This window comes from Phyllobates terribilis, unplaced genomic scaffold (genome assembly GCF_046119375.1).
Source record: "Phyllobates terribilis strain yellow unplaced genomic scaffold, ASM4611937v1 Scaffold_41__1_contigs__length_11206878, whole genome shotgun sequence".
Lineage (NCBI taxonomy): Eukaryota > Metazoa > Chordata > Amphibia > Anura > Dendrobatidae > Phyllobates > Phyllobates terribilis.
The window spans coordinates 11118826-11143003 of NW_027362801.1; the positions used below are offsets into that span (position 1 = coordinate 11118826).

At 45.4% G+C, this 24178-nt stretch overlaps 1 protein-coding gene across 1 annotated transcript; it reads right to left on the bottom strand.

The window, feature by feature from the left end:
• Window positions 1-9654: 9654 nt before the first annotated feature.
• Window positions 9655-20858, bottom strand: LOC141191430 (BET1-like protein). The gene is made up of 4 exons (XM_073661321.1): window positions 20737-20858; window positions 17108-17199; window positions 16017-16073; window positions 9655-10141 (listed from the first exon to the last, which is right to left on the bottom strand). The coding sequence occupies exons 1-4, from the start codon at window positions 20753-20755 to the stop codon at window positions 9974-9976; spliced, it is 336 nt and encodes a 111-aa protein (XP_073517422.1). The 5' UTR covers window positions 20756-20858; the 3' UTR covers window positions 9655-9973.
• Window positions 20859-24178: the final 3320 nt, after the last annotated feature.

The following is a 24178-nucleotide window of genomic DNA, read 5'->3' on the forward strand; positions in this document are numbered from 1 at the left end:
AAAAAAAATTCTAGACCGTGTGTTTATTTCATTAAAATACTTTATTCTGGCCGTGTCTTTTATTGAAAAAAGGCAGAGATAACTTTACTATGCAGTTAGTAATGGGGGCGTCTTACAGACGCCCTCCATTACTAACCTGGGCTTCACGTCAGCCACCAATACAAGGCTGACCAGAACCCCAAACCCATTACCCCACCGCTACAGGGCAGTGGGAAGAGTGGAGGCTGAGCGCCAGATTTGGCGCATCTTATGGATGTGCCATTTCTGGGACTGCCGAGGGGTGATATTAATAGCTGCCGAGGGAGCTAGTATTCATGGCCTCTTCCCTGGCTATTAATATCAGCCCGCAGCTGTCTGTTTAGCCTATTCTGGTTAGATTTTAGAGTGACCCCATGTCAATTTTTTTCTGGGGTCCTCCTGTAATATAGCCAGTAAAGGCTAAACAAATAGCTGTAGGCTGATATTAATAGCCAGGGAACATTGTTGGCTAGTGACCCCTTCCCCGGCTACTAATATCAGCCCCCAGCGGTCTGCTTTCCCTCTGCTGGTTACAAAAATGACGCGGGAGCCCACGCCATTTTTTTTTTTTTTTTTTAATTTAGGCTCTGTGCCCACGATACGGATGCGGCAGCACTTTTGACACATTTTTTGCAGCGTCCAAAATGTTGCATTCTATTGAATGCAGGTAAATCCACGTGTTCACGGAACAATGCATGTTTACTGCATTAAATACATTCTAGTGGTCAAATTTTTGTTGCAGAGACTAGCGACTGCTCAAGAAAATTTGACATGCTGCGGTCCTGAAAGACACCCGTGGACATTGACATGCGGAGCAATTCGCACCCTCTGATGCATGCATAGTGGACATGGAATTTCTAGAGATCCCATCCACTATGCTGTAACATCTGGATGCTGCGGGTTTGACGCTGTATAAACACGCAGCGTCAAACCTGCAACGGCTCCTGATCGTAGCCAAGTACCCAAACTTACCCGCAGTATGTCAATCTCTAATGAAGACTAGCTACCCCGCAAGCGAATTTGACATGCTGCAGTCCTGAAAGACATGCCGTATGTCAGTGTCCGCGGGTGATCCGCAGCATCAGATGCACGCATAGTTCACATGGGATTTCTAGAGATCCCATCCACTACGCTGTAACATCTGGACGCTGCAGGTTTGACGCTGCATAAGCACACAGCGTCAAACCTGCAGCGGCTCCTGACCGTGGCGACGTACCCAAACTCACCCGCAGCATGTCAATTTCTATAGCGAACACGCTAGTCTCCGCTGCAGATTTTGACCAATTGAAGTGTCATTATATGCGGTGGATTCACATGTACCAACAACAAAAGTGCGGCATTAGAACACAGCATTTTTGACACAGCAAAATACGCTGTGTCCAAAGCGCTGCTGAGTGCTTATCGGGGGGAAGTAGCGGCTAACGAAACAGCTTTGAGCTGTTAATAATGGCCAGGGACCATGTTAATGGCACCTTCCTAGGCTAAAAATAGCAGCTCACAGCTGCCCCAGAAATTACATGAATGGAAATGCTAATGATATTGGGCGAATGGGATTAGCTGACACCTAGCTCTTTTGTTTGGTGATGACAAAATGTCAATCAGACCCTTTCATCACCAAACCTAATTAAAGTAAAGGAAATAGTTAAATAAACACAGACACATGGCAAACACTTTATTTGAAACAGAACAGACACATTCTTTAGTCATTCAAATTAACCAATATACTCACCCCAGTTCTGACAGTAATCCAAGGTTTTAAGCAATGCCCCACCAAATAACTTTATTTAGCTCCAAAAAGCATTCATTGATGTACAAAAACGTGCGTTTTTTCCTGCCAAGAAGATGCAGAAACGCTCAGGAAATCTCTGCTTCAAATCCTGAACGTGCGCACATAACCTTACGATGGATGAAGCACTCTTGAAATTGCTAACAGAACTATCAAAAAACGTTCCTGCAAAGTCAACAGGGTCGCAAAAAACATGTTGAGAAAAAAAGACAACATGAACTGTCACAGATTTGAGAAGAATGAAATGTGACACGTCCAGGGCCCCATTATACAGCAGTGCTGTCATATTCCAGAACTCCAACCTCCCTGGAAGCCCAGAAGTACAAGGTGTTCAGAGACATGGCCAAGGTAAGGAAGGCCGAGACCCCACCACTGAACAAGACACAGAAGTACAAGGTGGTCAGTGCTCAGAGACATGGCCGAAGTAAGGAAGCCCGAGACCCCACCACTGAACAAGACAAAGAAGCACAAGGTGGTCAGTGCTCAGAGACATGGATGAGATGAGAGTGACTCTTGATGGACCAGATGGATGGGCTGTGGCTGAATCAGTAATGGGCACAGACCACAACTTTGGCCCAGACGCCAGCAAGGTGGAGGTGGGGTACTGCTATGAGCTGGTATGAACCCCTTAACAACATTAGACGTACTAATACGCGTCTGTGCCCTGGGACTTAAGAGCCAGACCCATATTAGTACGTCATGGCGATCGCGCGTGCACACAGGCTGTGCGGGCGCGATCGCCGCCGGGTGTCAGCTGATTGTCACAGCTGACACCCGGTACTATGTGCAGGGAGCGGTCACGCACATTAACCCCCGTGATGCTGCGATCGAAGTCGATCGCAGCATTGCGGTGGCAAGGGGAGGTGATCGCAGATACTCACCTCCTCTTCTGGCTTCCAGCGCTGTCTGCCGTGGCTTCCAGGATGTTGTCATGACGACCCGATGTTGTCATGACAACATCCGGGTCACCAGACAGCAGGAAGATTTTTTGGACATGCGCAGTGCATCTCCAAACAATCTTCTCCCTGTCCAGCGCTGACAGCCTGCATGGCACAGGGATGGTGCTGCATTCCTGTGCCATGCAGGCGATCAGAGAAAAAAAAGTGAAAGTCCCATAGTGGGACAAAGTAATAAAGTATAAAAACTATCAGAAAGTGAAAAAAAAAAAAAAAAAAAAATTGTAAAAATATAAAAAAAAATAAAAATAAAAAAAATAATCCACCAAAAATAAAAATATAATGTACCCATCAATAAATATTATAAAAAAACAAAAAAAAAAAAACAACAATAAAAGTACACATATTTGGTATCGCCGCGTCCGGAACAACCTGACCTATAAAACTGTCCCACTAGTTAACCCCTTCAGTGTACACGGTAAAAAAAAAACGAAGCAAAAAACAAATGCTTTATCACCATACCACCAAACAAAAAATGGAATAACACACGATCAAAAAGACGAATATAAATAAAAATGGTACCGCTGAAAACGTCATCTTGTCCCGCAAAAAACAAGCCGTCATACAGCTCCATCAGCCGAAAAATAAAAAAGTTATAGCTCTCAGAATAAAGCTATGCTAAAAAATATTTTTTTCTATAAAATTGCTTTTATTATGTAAAAGTGCAAAACATAGAAATACGATATAAATGTGGTACCGCTGTAAACGTACTGACCCGGAGAATAAAGCTGCCTTATCAATTTTACCACACGCGGAACAGAATAAAAAAATAAATTAAAAAAAAAAAAATTCCTGAATTGTTGGTTTTTGTTTATTCTGCCTCCCAAAAATAGGAATAGAAAGCGATCAAAAAATGTCACATGCATGAAAATGGCACCAATAACAACGTCAACTCATCCCGCAAAAAAAAAGCCGTCAAATGACTGTCTGCCAAAATCTGGAAAAATTATAGCTCTCAAAATATGGCGATGCAAAAACTAGATTTTACAAAAAATGCGTCTTTTAGTGTGTGACAGCTGTCAGTCATAAAAACCCCATAGGATTCTGGTATCACTGTAATCGCACCGACCCGAAGAATAAAGTCGTCTAATCACTTATACCGCATGAGGAACGGCGTAAAAAATAAACTCTCAGGTTAGGGTTGTGCTATGGTGAGGGCTGGGGTTGGGGTTAGGGTTGGGATTTTTTTCAAAAGTAAGAAAAAAAGATGACAATATGGCGACTAGTGTTAAGCGCAAGTGCTCGCTACTTGAGTTTGCATCGGGTGCTTGGGTATGCATTGAGTATCGTGGGTATTTGAGTGACATGCTCGAGTCTCCGCCCCATATGCTTCACGGCCCAAAAAACTTTGCGGGGATTGCCTGCCATGCACGAGCGATCCCCGCATGTTTTCTTTTGGGTGTCTAATAACCGTGAAACATCCGGGCGGGGACTCGAGCATGTCACTCGAGCACACGCAGTACATGGTGCATACCTGAGTACCCGATGCAAACTCAAGTAGCGAGCACTTGCGCTCAAGACTAATGACAACTTATTCAATATGATGACCTATTGTTATCAAATTCTGTGTCGTACCTCTGGGTTCAAAATGTTCACTATACACCTTAATAAAATCCTTGAGGGGTATAGTTTCCAAAATGGGGTCACTTGTGGGGGAGCTCCACTGTTTAGGCACATCAGGGGCTCTCCAAACGCGACATCGTGTCCGCTAACAAATTGAATGGAAAATCGGCTCAAATTGTTAGCAGACGCCATGTTGCGTTTGGAGAGCCCCTGCGTGCCTAAACTTTGGAGCTCCCCCACAAGTGACCTCATTTTGGAAACTAGACCAACCAAGGCACCTATCTAGATGCATAATGAGCACTTGGAACCCCCAGGTGCTTCACAAATTGATTCGTAAAAATGAAAAAGTGAAAAAAAAAACACTTTTTCATATTTACGAATCAATTTGTGAAGCACCTGGGGGTTCCAAGTGCTCACTATGCACCTAGATAGGTGCCTTGGGGGGTCTAGTTTCCAAAATTGGGACACTTGTGGGGGAGCTCCAATGTTTAGGCACACAGGAGCTCTCCAAACGCGACATGGTGTCCGCTAACAAATTGGAACCAAGTTGCGTTTGGAGAGCCCCTGTGTGCCCAAACATTGGTACTCCCCCACAAGTGACCCCATTTTGGAAACTAGACCCCCCAAGGCACCTATCTAGATGCATAGTGAGCACTTGGAACCCCCAGGTGCTTCACAAATTGATTCATAAAAATGAAAAAGTGTTTTTTTTTTCACTTTTTCATTTTTATGAATCAATTTGTGAAGCACCTGGGGGTTCCAAGTGCTCACTATGCATCTAGATAGGTGCCTTGGGGGGGTCTAGTTTCCAAAATGGGGTCACTTGTGGGGGAGCTCCAATGTTTGGGCACACAGGGGCTCTCCAAACGCAACATGGCGTCCGCTAATTATTCAAGCAAATTTTACAATCAAAAAGTCAAATGGCGCTCCTTCCCTTCAGAGCCCTGCCGTGCGCCCAAACAGTGTTTATTCCCCACATATGGGGTATCTGCGTGCCCAGGGGAAATTGCACAACAAATTTTGGGGTCCATTTTTTAATGTTACCCCTGTGAAAATAAAAAAATTGGGTCTAAAGTAACATTTTTGGGAAAAAAGTTAAATGTTCATTTTTTTCTTCCACATTCCAAAAATTCCTGTGAAGCACCTGAAGGGTTAATAAAGTTCTTGAATGTGGTTTTGAGCACCTTGAGGGGGTGCAGTTTTTAGAATGGTGTCACTTTTGGGTATTTTCTGTCATAAAGACCTCTCAAAGTGACTTCAAATGTGATGGGGTCCCTAAAAAATGGTTTTGTAAATTTTGTTGGAAAAATGAGAACTCGCTGGTCAACTTTTAACCCTTATAGCTCCCTAACAAAAAAAAATTTTGGTTCCAAAATTGTGCTGATGTAAAGTAGACATGTGGGAAATGTTATTTATTAACTATTTTGTGTGACATATCTCTCTGATTTAAGGGCATAAAAATTCAAATTTTGAAAATTGCTAAATTTTCAAAATTTTTGCCAAATTTCCGTTTTTTTCCACAAATAAACGCAAGTGATATCGAAGAAATTTTACCACAATCATGAAGTACAATATGTCACGAAAAAACAATCTCAGAATCAGGGGGATCCGTTGAAGCGTTCCAGAGTAATTACCTCATAAAGTGACAGTGGTCAGAATTGTAAAAACTGGCCTGGTCATTAACGTGCAAACCACCCTCGGGGGTTAAGGGGTTAAAGATCAGATAGTTGGGACTTTTTTGGGTTGAAGATAGGACTCAAAAAGCAAATCCCAAACCTACTGTCAGTTTTTAGAAAACAGTTTCTTCAAGGCCACGTTCAGTATTTGGTCAGTATTTTACATCAGTATTTGTAGCCAGAACCAGGAGTGGGTGATAAATACAGAAGTGGTGACGTGTTTCTATTATACTTTTCCTCTGATTGTGTCTTATATGTATGGAGGCGCTGGCTGACTGTTGGTCGGGGGAGATGTATATTGGGAATGTCTGATTTCTGACTGCCGATCGTATTGTTCATCCAGACATAAGCTGCCAGCCAAGGCGTCAGTCTGAGTCTTTCTCATGACCAAGAGCGTGCTCCTGTGTATGAGAGAGTCTGCCGATAGCCATCTAATGTGAGTGGGAACCATTACAGCCTGCATTTTAACCATGAGCTATATTCACAATTCTGCTGGTTTCCAATGGAAGCAGCTTCTCCAGTGCACTCAGTAAGAGAAGGCAGCTGTAGATGAGAATAGGCTATAAAGCATCATATAATGCAAAAACAAAGTACAAAGCAATACAAGTAGAGCATTTGCACAGTTGCTCTGTTTACAAAGGTTATATCAACATTGCAGGATCTGTTCACACTGCTACTAAGCTCAGATTCTTTGTGATTTGCTTCTTCAAAGCAGGAGTAGCATAATCTGTGGTACCTCCCATGAAGCCCCTTAGTGACCTGTGCCAAGTCAATGGAATCTCTTAGGATCTGCTATAAAGTATAAACCAAACAAGAAGACAATTGCAGCACTCACCAGTCATAAAAAATACCGCAATCTTATTTCAAAGAGTTAAAAAGCAGCAGGGAGGCATGTGAAACACTGGGGAGTTCGGACACCAGTGGTTCATGCTAGATAAGAGCTTCTTCCGGGTTCAATAACCAGCCGGTGTCTGTACTTTCCGGTGTTTCACATGCCTCCGCTGCTTTTTAACACAAATAAAATCGTAATTTTTTTAGGAATGGCGAGTGCAGAAATTGTCTTCTCTGTAAGGTTTACATGCTGTTTGCACTACTCTTTGCCGCTATTGAAGACTGGGTATGACTATACTGACAGTGCCAATATTCATTCTATGGACTTTCCAATATAAGCCCTCCTTCACGCGTCCTGGTGATTCCTGCACAGGAAAAACAGTGCTGGTGAGATCCGTGTCTGTGTGCCATCTGTATGTACGTACGTGCGCCTGGGAAAATTGGTACAGTTCATGCTGATCCCAGGGGCCGGCTGCTGAAGGCAACCTTCATCATTGTTGCCTGGTCACGCTGGTATCAAAGCGAGCAGGAGACAATGATGGGATTTATATTCAGCACCCATTGAGTACATCCTCTGTAAAATTAAGAATTAAATGAAAAAAATGACGTGGCTCCCGCATTATTTTCATAATCAGCAAAGGGAAAGCCAATCACTGGGGGCTGATATTACTAGCCAGGGAAAGGGGCCATTAGCCAAAAATGCTCCTTGGCTATTACTAACAGCTCACAGCTGGTTGATTAGCGTTTACTGACTAGATTACAGGGGGCCCACAGAAAAAATATTGACTTATGGTCACCCTATAAATTCTAACCAGCAAAGGCGAAACAGACAGCTGTGGACTGATATTAATAGCCAGGGAAGGGGCCATGGATACAAGCCTCCTCCGAGGCTAGTAAGATCAGCCCTCAGCAGCCCCAGAAATGGCTGGCGTTTAGCCTCGCTCTTCCCACTTGCCTTTGGTCCGGTGGCAAGTGGAGTAATAGGGTTGGGGTTCATGTCAGCCTTGTATTGGCAGCTAACATCAACCCCAGGGGTTAGAAATGGAGAGGCGTCTATAAGACACCCCCATTACTAACCCCATAGTAAATTTTGAAATAAAACACACAGCAAGAATAACATTTTTTTTTATTTGAAATAAAAACAACAGCCTGTTTAAACATTAAAAAATCAAAAAAAGTTATACTCATCTTAATGCTAATCCATTGAAGCAATTGTCCCCTGTAAAAAAACAAAAATAACGAACTATATTCCTCACCTGTCCGACGTGGAAAGAATCCATACTATAGCATGCCATAATCCATCTATGCGACATGTGGTTCTCAAAATTAACAGTGGCATGATGTGACCGTTCATGTTTAAAACCATGGGAGAATGAGCTGCTGCAAGCGGGCCAATGGACTGCGGTGACCTCAATGAGATCACCACTATAGCACCATGAGAAAAATTATACGGCGCTGCGCTGAGCTCAGTGAGGCCACCGTAGTTCACCTTGAGAAATGCCTCACAGTGCTTCTGCTGAGCTCAGATCACCGCTAGCACTGAGAATTTTTCTCATGATGCCTAGTGGTGATCTCACTGAGGTCACCGCACTTCATCGGCCCGCTCGCGGCAGCTCATTCTCCACTGGTTTTCAGCATAAACGGTCACATCATGCCACCATTCATTTTGAAAAACACATGTCACGCAGATGGATTACGGCGTAGGACAGTATGGCTTCTTTTCACTTCGGACAGGTGAGGGATATAAATGTTTATTATTTTTGTTTTTTTAACAGGGAACAATGCCTTCAATGGATTAGGAATTAAGGTGAGTAACTGTGTTTTTAATTTTTAATAAGTGTTTAAACAGGGTGTTGTCTTATTTCAATAAAGGATTTTATTCCTGCTGTGTGTTTATTTCAAAACTTACTATGGGGTTAGTAATGGGGACATCTTATAGACACCTCTACATTACTAACCCCTGGGCTTGATGTCAGCTGGCAATACAAAGTTGACATCAACCCCAACCCTGTTACCACACTTGCCACCGCACCAGGGCAAGTGGGAAGAACGAGGCTAAGCGCCAGAATTGGTGCATCTTATTGATGTGCCATTTCTGGGGCCGCTGAGAGCTGATTTTATTTGCCAGGGAGGGAGCCACCATCTATGGCCCTTTCCCTGTCTATAAATACCAGCCCACAGCTGTCTGTTTAGCCTTTGCTGGTTAGAATTCATAGGGGGACCGTACATCAATATTTTTCTGGGGTTCCCTTGTAGTCTAGCCAGTAAACGCTAATCAACCAGCTGCGAGCTGTTATTAATAGCCAGGGAACATTTTTGGCTAATGGCCCCTTTCGCTGGCTAGTAATATTAGCTCCCAGTGGTCGGCTTTCCCTCTGCTAGTTATAAAAAGGACGCGGGAGCCCAGGCCATTTTTTTAATTTAATTAAGTACTGAATACAACTTCCATCACTGTCTCCTGCTCGAGCTGATCTCAGCGAGAGCAGGCAACAATGATGAGAGTTGCCTTCAGCACCAGGGATCAGTACGAACTATACCACTTTTTACATGGCGCCAGTAGGTGTCACGCTGATGACACGTTCACGGCACGCATTTTGTCTGTGCTGCAAAAAAAAAAAAGAAATCTGACGTCTGCGGATTTTTCAGACAGTCCATGTGAAAAACCTGACGTGTGCACACCCATTGAATACAATGGGTGTGCGTATGTCTGTATATGCGGTCCTTAAAAAACGGATGGCATACAGACATACAAAACAGACGTGTGAAGGGGGCCTAAAGTGTGGTTTCTAAATGCCAGACATGCCAACAATGGATGAACTCATAGTAGAATAATTGGAAGCTCTTTATCAGGAATGTTATAACACTGTATTTAAATAGACATTGTCAAGATTTGGGTGAAAAAAATTATGCCTAAGGATTTATCCATATAACATGACGGTGGTTCCTATTCATCTGCCAGGAGATTGGTTTAAAAAGAGAAATACATATAAAGGTTAATAAACAGTCCTCGCTGCTGAAGTGTTTAGTTTAAAGTGCCAAGATCATCTTCAGCTTTTAGATCAAGCCAAAAGCCCCACCCGGCCTGTGGGTCACAGGGCATCTGTACAAAACCAACGTCTTTTATAGTAAAGGGTCATCGGCCTTCACGTGCTGGCCCGCGACACAAGATAATACAGGACGAAGAACAGTCCCACCAGCCCGGCTGACACATAGCACAGGAGCTTGCGATTATCCCGTCCAGAGCGAGCCATTCCTGTGAATCGCTTTACGCTGCCGCTCAGAAGGCCGGTCACACTCATAAAGTCCGAGTCCTAGGGGAAAGAAGAATGTAACTGTAATGTACAACACTGTAATGGTAATAATGGGCATTTAATACACCAGACACACAGGCAGCATCTTTAGAGGTAGTGCCAGCAGGTACATTTAAGGCATTTTTATAGGAATACCCCTTTAATTTTTACTTTTTCCAAAAAACCTTAGTTTTTTTAGGGTATGTATGTACATGCACGTATTTCTGCAAACCTCACTCAGATGAATAAAACAGTAGCAGAAGTGTCCAACAAAATCTGCCAGGTGTGAATATACCTTTATGGTGCAATTTTTTAGTATGTGTATATATACTATATATTAGCATTTCATTTATATTAATTCAGTATTTTGGAAAATTGAGAAATAAAAAAAAGACACTGCCGTCATAGATTGTACATGGTGTTATTGGGACACCAAATATATCTACACTGCTCAAAAAAATAAAGGGAACACTTAAACAACAGACTATAACTCCCAAGTAAATCAAACTTCTATGAAATCAAACTGTCCACTTAGGAAGCAACACTGGTTGACAATCAATCTCACATGCTGTTGTGCAAATGGAATAGACAATAGATGGAAATTATTGGCAATTATGAAGACACCCTCAATAAAGGAGTGGTTCTGCAGGTGGGGACCACAGACCACATCTCAGTACCAATGGTTTCTGGCTGATGTTTTGGTCACTTTTGAATGTTGGTTGTGCTTTCACACTCGTGGTAGCATGAGACGGACTCTACAACCCACAGAAGTTGCTCAGGTAGTGCAGCTCATCCAGGATGGCACATCAATGCGAGCTGTGGCAAGAAGGTTTGCGGTGTCTGTCAGCGTAGTGTCCAGAGGCTGGAGGTGCTACCAGGAGACAGGCCAGTACACCAGGAGACGTAGAGGGGGCCGTAGGAGGGCAACAACCCAGCAGCAGGACCGCTACCTCCACCTTTGTGCAAGGAGGAACAGGAGGAGCACTGCCAGAGCCCTAAAAAATTACCTCCAGCAGGCCACAAATATGCATGTGTCTGCACAAATGGTTAGAAACCGACTCAATGAGGGTGGTATGAGGGCCCGACGTCCACAGATGGGGGTTGTGCTCACAGCCCAACACCGTGCAGGACACTTGGCATTTGCCACAGAACACCAGGATTGGCAAAGTCGCCACTGGCGCCCTGTGCTCTTCACAGATGAAAGCAGGTTCATACTGAGCACATGTGACAGAGGTGACAGAGTCTGGAGACGCAGTGGAGAGCGATCTGCTGCCTGCAACATCCTTCAGCATGACCGGTTTGGCAGTGGGTCAGTAATGGTCTGGGGTGGCATTTCTTTGGAAGGCCACACAGCCCTCCATGTGCTCGCCAGAGATAGCCTGACTGCCATTATGTACCGAGATGAGCTCCTCAGACCCCTTGTGAGACCATATGCTGGTGCGGTTGGCCCTGGGTTCCTCCTAATGCAGGACAATGCCAGACCTCATGTGGCTGGAGTGTGTCAGCAGTTCCTGCAAGATGAAGGCATTGAAGCTATGGACTGGCCCGCCCGTTCCCCAGACCTGAATCCGATTGAGCACATCTGGGACATCATGTCTCGCTCCATCCACCAACGTCACATTACACCACAGACTGTCCAGGAGTTGGCGGATGCTTTAGTCCAGGTCTGGGAGGAGATCCCACAGGAGACCATCCGCAACCTCATCAGGAGCATGCCCAGGCGTTGTAGGGAGGTCATACAGGCACGTGGAGGCCACACACAATACTGAGCCTCATTTTGACTTGTTTTAAGGACATTACATCAAAGCAGGATCAGCCTGTAGTGTGTTTTTCCACTTTAATTTTGGTGGTGACTCCAAATCCAGGCCTCCATTGGTTAATAAATTTGATTTCCATTGATGATTTTTGTGTGATTTTGTTGTCAGCACATTCAGCTTTGTACAGAACAAAGTATTCAATGAGAATATTTCATTCATTCAGATCTAGGATGTGTTATTTGAGTGTTCCCTTTATTTTTTTTGAGCAGTGTATATGATTTAGTATCTCTGGACGTATATCCAGTAAACATTCTGGCTCCCGATTCATCAGTCTTTGCACCTTTTTTCTGAGTCATATAACTCGGATGAGGATCGCAACGCAAAGCTCGGACTGGCTGTCTGCTCTCCCAACCCAGGAGTGACAGCTGCACAGAAATACAAGCTGTCAAGCCCGACGGCCAGTCCAAGCATTGTGTTGCGATCCTTGTCCGAGTTATATGGCCGTCTGACTCTTCCCTAATAGTGACTATAATGTTTGTGCTTTATTCATCATTTAATTTGTGCCTAAGCTTACTTTGTTTCCTCTTTTTTTTTTTCTCTTGAGGAAACCAAGTAAAGTTGAAACAAAGTGAACTTTCCGATGTTGTCAGTAATAGTACGCACCATGTCGGAAAGGCCGGTTCAGCGGGGGCTCCGGCGCTGAGCCCGCACTGAACCAGGCACATGTCAGCTGATTCTTACAGCTGACATGTGCTCACAACAACTGGTGGAATCGCGATCCACCCGCGGCTGTTAACTAGTTAAATGCTGCTGTCAATCTGACAGCGACATTTAACAGCACCGTGCCGGAAGCGCGGCCTTAGTCCCGCCCATCAGTGACCCCGTCACGTGATCGCGGGTCACTGATGGGTGGGCATGGCAACCCGGGGTCTGCAGCAGACCCCTGTGGTTGTCATGAAAAGATTGCTAGGAGCGCCACCTAGTGGTCGGCATTCATAGCACAGGAGCATTTCTCTTGCATACAAGCGATCTGCTCGTCGCCTGTATGCAGTAGAAGCAATCATAAAACTGCAGCTTCAAGTCTCCTATGGAGACTATAGAAGCAAGCAGAAAGTGTAAAAAAATGTTTTTAAAAATATAAAAAGTTTAAATCACCCCCCTTTCGCCCCATTCAAAAAAAAAATAAACCCCACATACACATATTTGGTATCGCCGCGTTCAGAATCGCCAGATCTATCAATATAAAAAAATAATTAATCCGATCGGTAAACGGCGTAACGAGAAAAAAAATTCCAAACGCCAGAATTACGGTTTTTGGTTGCCGCAATATTGCAGTAAAATGCAATAAAAGGGCGATCAAAACATTGGATCCACCCCAAAATTATATCAATAAAAACGTCAGCTCGAAACGCAAAAAATAAGCCCTCACCTGGCCCCAGATCACAAAAAATGGCGCTTTTTAGCAAACTTTGGATTTTTTTTTCAACCACTTAAATTAAAAAAAAACCTATACATGTTTGGCATCTACAAACTCGTAATGACCTGGAGAATAAGAATGGCAGGTCAGTTTTAGCATTCAGTGAACGTGGTAAAAAAAACAACTGGAATTGCATTTTTTTTGCAATTTCACCGCACTTGGAATTATTTTCCCTGTTTTCCCATACACGATATGGTAAAACCAGTGATGGCGTTTAAAAGTACAACTCGTCCTGCAAAAAATAAGCCCTCACATGGCCATATTGAATGAAAAATAAAAGTTCTGGCTCAGGAAAGAAGGGGAGCAAAAAACGAAAATTGCTCTGGTCATGAAGGGGTTAAACAAACAAACAAACAAAAAGCACAAAGTAAATAATCACTAAGGTACAAACAAAGTCACTATTACAATTATTTTTACACTGGAAAAAAGTGCAAAGACAATGATAAACCGGGGGCCATAATGTTTATTAAATGTACAGTACAGACCAAAAGTTTGGACACACCTTCTCATTTAAAGATTTTTCTGTATTTTCATGACTATGAAGATTGTACATTCACACTGAAGGCATCAAAACTATGAATTAACACATGTGGAATTATATACTTAACAAAAAAGTGTGAAACAGCTGAGAATATGTCTTATATTCTAGGTTCTTCAAAGTAGCCACCTTTTGCTTTGATGACTGCTTTGCACACTCTTGATGAGCTTAAAGAGGTAGCCACCGGAAATGGTCGCCAATAATCTTGAAGGAGTTCCCAGAGATGCTTAGCACTTGTTGGCCCTTTTGCCTTCACTCTGCGGTCCAGCTCACCCCAAACCATCTCGATTGGGTTCAGGCCTGGTGACTGTGGAGGCCAGGTCATCTGGCGTAGCACCCCATCACTCTCCCTCTTGGTCAAATAGCCCTTACACAGCCTGGAGGTGTGTTTAGAGTCATTGTCCTGTTGAAAAATAAATGATGGTCCAACTAAACCCAAACCGGATAGAATAGCATGCCGCTGCAAGATGCTGTGGTAGCCATGCTGGTTCAGTATGTCTTCAATTTTGAATAAATCCCCAACAGTGTCACCAAAGCAACCACACACCATCACACCCCCTCCTCCATGCTTCACGGTGGGAACCAGGCATGTAGAGTCCATCCGTTCACCTTTTCTGCTTCGCACAAAGACACAGTGGTTGGAACCAAAGATCTCAAATTTGGATTCATCTGACCACAGCACAGATTTCCACTGGTCTAATGTCCATTCCTTGTGTTCTTTAGCCCAAACAAGTCTCTTCTGCTTGTTGCCTGTCCTTAGTAGTGGTTTCCTAGCAGCTATTTAACCATGAAGGCCTGCTGCACAAAGTCTCCTCTTAACAGTTGTTGAAGATGTGTCTGCTGCTAGAACTCTGTGTGGCATTGACCTGGTCTCTAATCTGAGCTGCTGCTAACCTGCGATTTCTGAGGCTGCTGACTCGGATAAACTTATCCTCAGAAGCACAGGTGACTCTTGGTCTTCCTTTCCTGGGGCAGTCCTCATGTTAGACAGTTTCTTTGTAGCGCTTGATGGTTTTTGCAACTGCACTTGGGGACACTTTCAAAGTTTGCCCAATTTTTCGCACTGACTGACCTTCATTTCTTAAAGTAATGATGGCCACTCTTTTTTCTTTACTTAGCTGCTTTTTTCTTGCCATAATCCAAATTCTAACAGTCTATTCAGTAGGACTATCAGCTGTGTATCCACCAGACTTCTGCACAACTCAACTGATGGTCCCAACCCCATTTATAAGGCAAGAAATCCCACTTATTAAACCTGACAGGGCACACCTGTGAAGTGAAAACCATTTCCGGTGAGAACCTCTTGAAGCTCATCAAGAGAATGCCAAGAGTGTGCAAAGCAGTCATCAAAGCAAAAGGTGGCTACTTTGAAGAACCTAGAATATAAGACATATTTTCAGTTGTTTCACACTTTTTTTGTTAAGTATATAATTTCACATGTGTTAATTCATAGTTTTGATGCCTTCAGTGTGAATGTACAATTTTCAAAGTCATGAACATACAGAAAAATCTTTAAATGAGAAGGTGTGTCCAAACTTTTGGTCTGTACTGTATGTGCAGAGATATTAAATCATATGGACATATGTGGTGTCCCTATAACATGTAAAATATATGACGGCAGTATCACTTTATTTCTGCATTTTCCAAAATACTACATTAATAGAAATGAGACTGTAAACTTCCGTGCAGCCTGAGCTGCGCACATACAGATATGGGTTATGCCAGTCATACACGGACATGACAGGCTGTAGTTCACATGGCTACCACTGGGTGGCCACACAGAAGTATCAGACATTTTCCAGCAGCAAATCACAAAAATCACTAGATCTGCACCAACTCCAAACCATTCTGTTCATGATTCTTCACAATGATAAAGGGGTCCAAAATCAAAATAATAAAAAAAAATAATTGAAACAAAAAAAAGCAATTTTTTTGCCTTTAAACAGAACCACATCTGTCCAAGGCATTACAGTCAGCCCCTTTAACATGAATTGGGGTGAGATGCAATACCAGACACAGTCCATGGACAAACATGGTGTTTTGGGGGGTAAGTTAGACCCTTTAATTTAATTGTGTACATCCACGTTCATTTGATCCGATCAGAGCTAGATAGGGGATCCTCACCATGCCATCCAGGTAATTGTTATGATCGTCAGCATCTCGGTCAATGTCCAGTGCAAGCTGCAGAAAAAACACAAGTCCATTATCACAGGAGGAGACTAAATATTGGATGGTGTAAAATTGGTCTGAGAAAGGCAGTAACTAATGCCATTAAGATCAAAAATCAGGAACAGCTCCCTAACCCTACACAAAAAGGGTCTGCATGAGATGCCTTCAGCCAGAGACAGCGCCACTTTTGTTCGTAGGCTGTGTCTGGTATTGCAGCACTGTCTCTTACCCTTCAATGGGTCTGGGGTAGGGATGAGCGGACCTGTGGAGTACTCTATAGCTCTCTCAAACTTTACAATTCAGGTGCGCACATCTCTAGTCTGAGTTCTCACAGCAAACCCGGCCTATAGACAAAGGTGACGTTCCCAGAAAAAGCTTTCATTGTTTTACATGACACCTTGAATAGGCTTTGTTAAAGCACCACTCCCATCAAAGTTTTCATCCTCTCAATATATTGCAGTCATCATATTATATAGCACTGTGTCCTAACTGTTGCTCATTTTGCCTTTCTACCCAGCTAATTCTTCTCTTTTCCATTAGGTCTCTGACATCATGTTATTAAACACTGACTAGCTGAATCCTTCTAAGCTCTATGTAGAAACAGGAGGTCTATTTTCCCTGCATGAGTCATCATCACTGCAAAAGTCTCTGGCAGGAGGAGGAGGGGGCAGCTGGGTCATTAGATGAAGAGGGGAATGATAAATGCAGGGAAAAGAGACTTCCTGTTTCTACATAGAGCAGAGAAAAGAGAAGAATTAGCTGGGTAGAAAGGGAAAATGAGCAATTGTAAGTGCACAGAGTTATATACTATGATAATTGCACTATATTAAGAGGATAAAAACTTTGATGGGAAGAGGAGTGCTTCTTTAATTATCTTTCTTAATCTCTATGGGAATAATAAGGGGGAGCAGCTGCCAGGCAAGAGGTAGCAAAATAATTAAAAATATCAATACTGTTCAAAAGTTAAGCTCTGCCGACAAAAACCTGGTGAGTGAGGCAGAGCTGCCAGCGCTTGTCACTGCATGTGTTGCATTCATTGCACTCACCGATTTCAGCCGAGTCACTTTGGAGGAGAGGTTTTCAGTAAGACGCTTATTCTCTGCATCCAGCATCTCATCCACTGCTCCTGTGTTGGAACCTGCAGACAAAGAAAGTGGTCAAAAGAAAATGAGAGTTGTAGTATTCTCCACAGGGACCGGCTAGCCATGCACTATAGCCATTTCTCTGCTAATTCTGACAATCTAGCATTTGTCACCTCTATTTGCCAGTGATCTGAAAGGGGGGCTTATAAAGGGGGTTTTCCACTGTCTAGGTCACGTCTGTATGAATAGGCATGGAGCAAGGTAGGAGACTCTTCACCCCAGACATAGCAGGTCTCAGCTAATTGAAGCCCTTCTTATACAAGGAGGAGCTTTTCTAACTTCTGTAGTGTATGCACCAGGTAAGCTGCCAGCGCATGCATTACATGAGCCAATGGCCACTATGTAAAAGAGCAGAGTGCCCTCTGCACACCTGAATGGCACAGCAGAGTCCGCACTCATTTACATGGCGGTCTAGGGGTGACAGATGCCATTGTCTGCAGTCCAGATCAGTGAATGATACTCCTGACATACAACTCCAACATATGCCATTGTATAGGAATACTGGTTGGGATTCCCATCACCACTTATCCTACTAATGGACATCTTCATGGCTCAGAGGGGGAAAGTGAAGAGTCACCAACAGCAGGATGAAGAAGGCTCCTTAATACAACCCGCTCCACAGATAAGGTGCTTCAGCCTGAAATACAGAGACGTATTGTAAAAGGACAGGTGGCCTCACAGGCTGGGATGGATGAAAGGATAAAGGATGGTAAAAAGAGTACACCTCTGAGAGTTGTCCTTGTACCATGTCTCTCTCAGCACATTGAGACTTAAAAGCTACTCCTTCTTCATCCTGCTCTTGTTGACTCTTCACTCTGCAGCCCTGGATTCATACAACCAGGAATGCTCTCTGTATATCCAGACACTGCCGTCTCCGCTCAGCCTAGCAATTCGCCTGATCAATGATGGGACGTATGGCGGCACTTATTCATCTGGATGTTATATAAGGGGAGGCTGCTTAAAGGGAACCTGTCAGCACAGAATGACTGTTCAAACCAAGTACAGGCACTCAGTGCATTGTCCCACCTGCTTGTCTTCCATCTATCTCTGCCCTTCTCTGGACCTATGAAGCCAGAGCTGTCAATCAAAAAGGGTAGTGTGCTGATATATGGAAAACAAATAGGTGGGAAAATGTAGTTAAGTGTTTGTCAGCGACATGGAGCACAGAGTGCCAGTAGCTGGTTTAAGACTGTCCCTTTAGGACTGACATGCACATTAGATTGTGGTCGGACAAATGATGGTTCAGCCACAATCATCTCTGCCGTCTCTCCATACACAAGTGCTCAGGCCACCAGCGCTCCTGCGCTCTCTATGAGACATCTCTGCCGTCTCTCCATACACAAGTGCCCATTCCACCAGCGCTCCTGCGCTCTCTATGAGACATCTCTGCCATCTCTCCATACACAAGTGCCCATTCCACCAGCGCTCCTGCGCTCTCTATGAGACATCTCTGCCGTCTCTCCATACACAAGTGCCCATTCCACCAGCGCTCCTGCGCTCTCTATGAGACATCTCTGCCGTCTCTCCATACACAAGTGCTCAGTCCACCAGCGCTCCTGCGCTCTCTATGAGACATCTCTGCCGTCTCTCCATACACAAGTGCTCAGTCCACCAGCGCTCCTGCGCTCTCTATGAGACATCTCTGCCGTCTCTCCATACACAAGTGCTCAGTCCACCAGCGCTCCTGCGCTCTCTATGAGACATCTCTGCCGTCTCTCCATACACAAGTGCTCAGTCCACCAGCGCTCCTGCGCTCTCTATGAGACATCTCTGCCGTCTCTCCATACACAAGTGCCCGTTCCACCGGCGGCTCCTGTGCTATCTATGAGACATCTCTGCCATCTCTCCATACACAAGTGCAGATTCCACCAGCGCTCCTGCGCTCTCTATGAGACATCTCTGCCGTCTCTCCATACACAAGTGCCCATTCCACTAGCGCTCCTGTGCTCTCTATGAGACATCTCTGCCGTCTCTCCATACACAAGTGCTCAGTCCACCAGCGCTCCTGCGCTCTCTATGAGACATCTCTGCCGTCTCTCCATACACAAGTGCCCGTTCCACCAGCGCTCCTGCGCTCTCTATGAGACATCTCTGCCGTCTCTCCATACACAAATGCTCAGTCCACCAGTGCTCCTGCGCTCTCTATGAGACATCTCTGCCGTCTCTCCATACACAAGTGCCCGTTCCACAAGCGCTCCTGCGCTCTCTATGAGACATCTCTGCCGTCTCTCCATACACAAGTGCCCGTTCCACCAGCGGCTCCTGTGCTCTCTATGAGACATCTCTGCCGTCTCTCCATACACAAGTGCCCGTTCCACCAGCGCTCCTGTGCTCTCTCTGAGACATCTCTGCCGTCTCTCCATACACAAGTGCTCAGTCCACCAGCGCTCCTGTGCTCTCTATGAGACATCTCTGCCGGTGGCTTATCTCCGGGAGGACAAAGCGATTGGCACTCTGAAATTGTACATGTCTGATTAACATCTCCCCCGACAATCAGTCGGCAGGGGCCCCAATACATAGGTGACTTTTGATCAGACCTGCCAATATCGCTGTTAGTCCAACATGTATGGGGACCTTTAAAGCGATCCTGTCATGTTGAAATTGCTATCTGATCTGCAGGCAGGATGTTATAGGGCAGAGGAGCTGATCAGACAGATATTTGTGGGAAAAGGATCAGTAAAACTGGTATTTTATTCACCAGAATCCCCTGTGTTTGTACATATAAGTGAGTCCAGTGGGCGGTGCTCGTCAGTGACTGACAGTCCTTCCTGTATGCTGGTGCATGCAGACACAGCTGTCAATCATGGGTAGGACCGCCCACTGGACTCACACATACAAACACAGGGGATTTTGGTATATCTTTCCCACAGACCTCTCACCCTTTCTGATCAGCGCTGTCTATACCGCCAGAGTAACCCTGAAGAAGAGAACACCCCCACAGGCGCCAGTCCTTCATCCATAGCGACCTGTGATAACAATACACTGACAGGTCCTGGTGGCACTGGTGGCTTTATGTCACAATCAGGGATTTTACAAGGGAAAATATTAAATCCTAAGCGTTTTAGTCTGCCCCCGTCTGGAGGGGCCGCAGCAGTCACACGTCCGATGCCCCGGGGCTGCCAGCAATCAGCACAGGGCACGGACCACTAAACCCCTGGACGTGGCACAGTCTGACCCGTGGGCCACCTATCTTGCTACCAGTGACCCGGGCAGCAGAAGCACAAATCCAAGCTGCCCAGTATGGCCTTGTATCTGCAGGCTCTCAGGGCATGCTGGGAGTTGTAGTGTCAGAGCAGCAGGAGGCCAGGGAGTACATACAGCCCATGGATAGGCGTCCTACCTCATATACAAACCCTAAAGACAGTGACAGGTCAGAGGCTGACCTTACATGGACTTCCCCTTTAAGCCATAACAAACCACGACACTGTCACAAAGCGGCGACACAAATCCCACCACACACCGCCATACTACTCTCCAGCCTATACACACAGAGCAGCGTTACCGGCTGCCCGGAGAGCGCAGAGCACTGTTACCTCGGCCCCAGTCCGCCATGTTTGTTTGCTTCCGCTCAGTGAGCTGGCAGGTTCATCGACGTCACTCGGATTCACTGACGTCATCAGGCCCGCCTACCCAGATGACGTGCCGGACGAAAGGCGGACACTCGTGTATCCACAAATGAAAGCCGCGCCCCGTATGCAAATCATCGCGTCACGCTGCTAGGCTTGCGGTAGGAGAGCCATAAACGCTCATTGTTGCCCTCTACTGGCAAATGCACGGAAAAGCGTTCAGAAAAAATGAAAAACACGAAGGAAAATTTTTTTTTTATTTATAATCTACCAGAATTAACAGATTCAATTTCCCAGTAATCAGTAACAAAGAAAAAACCTAATAACTAAGCAGTTCTGTAAACTGTGCAGAGGTCAGAGGGTCAGAGTGCCAGGAAAGCAAGCACACAGGTACATGGCGTCATACAGGGAAGCAGCAGCCAGTGCCCGGATCACAGCACATACACAGCCTCAATATAACGCTGATCAGTGCCCGGATCACATCACATACACAGCCTCAATATAACGCTGATCAGTGCCCGGATCACAGCACATACACAGCCTCAATATAACGCTGATCAGTGCCCGGATCACATCACACCACATACACAGCCTCAATATAACGCTGATCAGTGCCCGGATCACAGCACATACACAGCCTCAATATAACGCTGATCAGTGCCCGGATCACATCACACCACATACACAGCCTCAATATAACGCTGATCAGTGCCCGCATCACATCACACCACATACACAGCCTCAATATAACGCTGATCAGTGCCCGGATCACATCACACCACATACACAGCCTCAATATAACGCTGATCAGTGCCCGCATCACATCACACCACATACACAGCCTCAATATAACGCTGATCAGTGCCCGCATCACATCACACCACATACACAGCCTCAATATAACGCTGATCAGTGCCCGGATCACATCACACCACATACACAGCCTCAATACAACGCTGATCAGTGCCCGGATCACAGCACATACACAGCCTCAATACAACGCTGATCAGTGCCCGGATCACAGCACATACACAGCCTCAATATAACGCTGATCAGTGCCCGGATCACAGCACATACACAGCCTCAATATAACGCTGATCAGTGCCCGGATCACAGCACATACACAGCCTCAATATAACGCTGATCAGTGCCCGGATCACATCACATACACAGCCTCAATATAACGCTGATCAGTGCCCGGATCACAGCACATACACAGCCTCAATATAACGCTGATCAGTGCCCGGATCACAGCACATACACAGCCTCAATATAACGCTGATCAGTGCCCGGATCACACCACATACACAGCCTCAATATAACGCTGATCAGTGCCCGGATCACAGCACATACACAGCCTCAATATAACGCTGATCAGTGCCCGGATCACAGCACATACACAGCCTCAATATAACGCTGATCAGTGCCCGGATCACAGCACATACACAGCCTCAATATAACGCTGATCAGTGCCCGGATCACAGCACATACACAGCCTCAATATAACGCTGATCAGTGCCCGGATCACACCACATACCCAGCCTCAATATAACGCTGATCAGTGCCCGGATCACATCACACCACATACACAGCCTCAATATAACGCTGATCAGTGCCCGCATCACATCACACCACATACACAGCCTCAATATAACGCTGATCAGTGCCCGCATCACATCACACCACATACACAGCCTCAATATAACGCTGATCAGTGCCCGGATCACAGCACATACACAGCCTCAATATAACGCTGATCAGTGCCCGCATCACATCACAGCACATACACAGCCTCAATATAACGCTGATCAGTGCCCGCATCACATCACACCACATACACAGCCTCAATATAACGCTGATCAGTGCCCGGATCACAGCACATACACAGCCTCAATATAACGCTGATCAGTGCCCGGATCACAGCACATACACAGCCTCAATATAACGCTGATCAGTGCCCGGATCACAGCACATACACAGCCTCAATATAACACTGATCACTGCCCGGATCACAGCACATACACAGCCTCAATATAACGCTGATCAGTGCCCGGATCACAGCACATACACAGCCTCAATATAACGCTGATCAGTGCCCGGATCACACCACATACACAGCCTCAATATAACGCTGATCAGTGCCCGCATCACATCACACCACATACACAGCCTCAATATAACGCTGATCAGTGCCCGGATCATATCACACATCACACCACATACACAGCCTCAATATAACGCTGATCAGTGCCCGCATCACATCACACCACATACACAGCCTCAATATAACGCTGATCAGTGCCCGGATCACACCACATACCCAGCCTCAATATAACGCTGATCAGTGCCCGGATCACATCACACCACATACACAGCCTCAATATAACGCTGATCAGTGCCCGCATCACATCACACCACATACACAGCCTCAATATAACGCTGATCAGTGCCCGCATCACATCACACCACATACACAGCCTCAATATAACGCTGATCAGTGCCCGGATCACAGCACATACACAGCCTCAATATAACGCTGATCAGTGCCCGCATCACATCACAGCACATACACAGCCTCAATATAACGCTGATCAGTGCCCGCATCACATCACACCACATACACAGCCTCAATATAACGCTGATCAGTGCCCGGATCACAGCACATACACAGCCTCAATATAACGCTGATCAGTGCCCGGATCACAGCACATACACAGCCTCAATATAACGCTGATCAGTGCCCGGATCACAGCACATACACAGCCTCAATATAACACTGATCACTGCCCGGATCACAGCACATACACAGCCTCAATATAACGCTGATCAGTGCCCGGATCACAGCACATACACAGCCTCAATATAACGCTGATCAGTGCCCGGATCACACCACATACACAGCCTCAATATAACGCTGATCAGTGCCCGCATCACATCACACCACATACACAGCCTCAATATAACGCTGATCAGTGCCCGGATCATATCACACATCACACCACATACACAGCCTCAATATAACGCTGATCAGTGCCCGCATCACATCACACCACATACACAGCCTCAATATAACGCTGATCAGTGCCCGGATCACATCACACCACATACACAGCCTCAATATAACGCTGATCAGTGCCCGGATCACAGCACATACACAGCCTCAATATAACGCTGATCAGTGCCCGGATCACAGCACATACACAGCCTCAATATAACGCTGATCAGTGCCCGGATCACAGCACATACACAGCCTCAATATAACGCTGATCAGTGCCCGGATCACAGCACATACACAGCCTCAATATAACGCTGATCAGTGCCCGGATCACAGCACATACACAGCCTCAATATAACGCTGATCAGTGCCCGGATCACAGCACATACACAGCCTCAATATAACGCTGATCAG

What these genes read in the sequence shown, in the direction of transcription:
- LOC141191430 (XM_073661321.1), bottom strand. An exon ending in AAGTGACTCGGCTGAAATCG is followed by an intron (nt 16,074 to 17,107) that starts GTGAGTGCAATG and finishes TTTTTTCTGCAG; the next exon opens with CTTGCACTGGACATTGACCG. An exon ending in ACAATTACCTGGATGGCATG is followed by an intron (nt 10,142 to 16,016) that starts GTGAGGATCCCC and finishes TCTTTCCCCTAG; the next exon opens with GACTCGGACTTTATGAGTGT.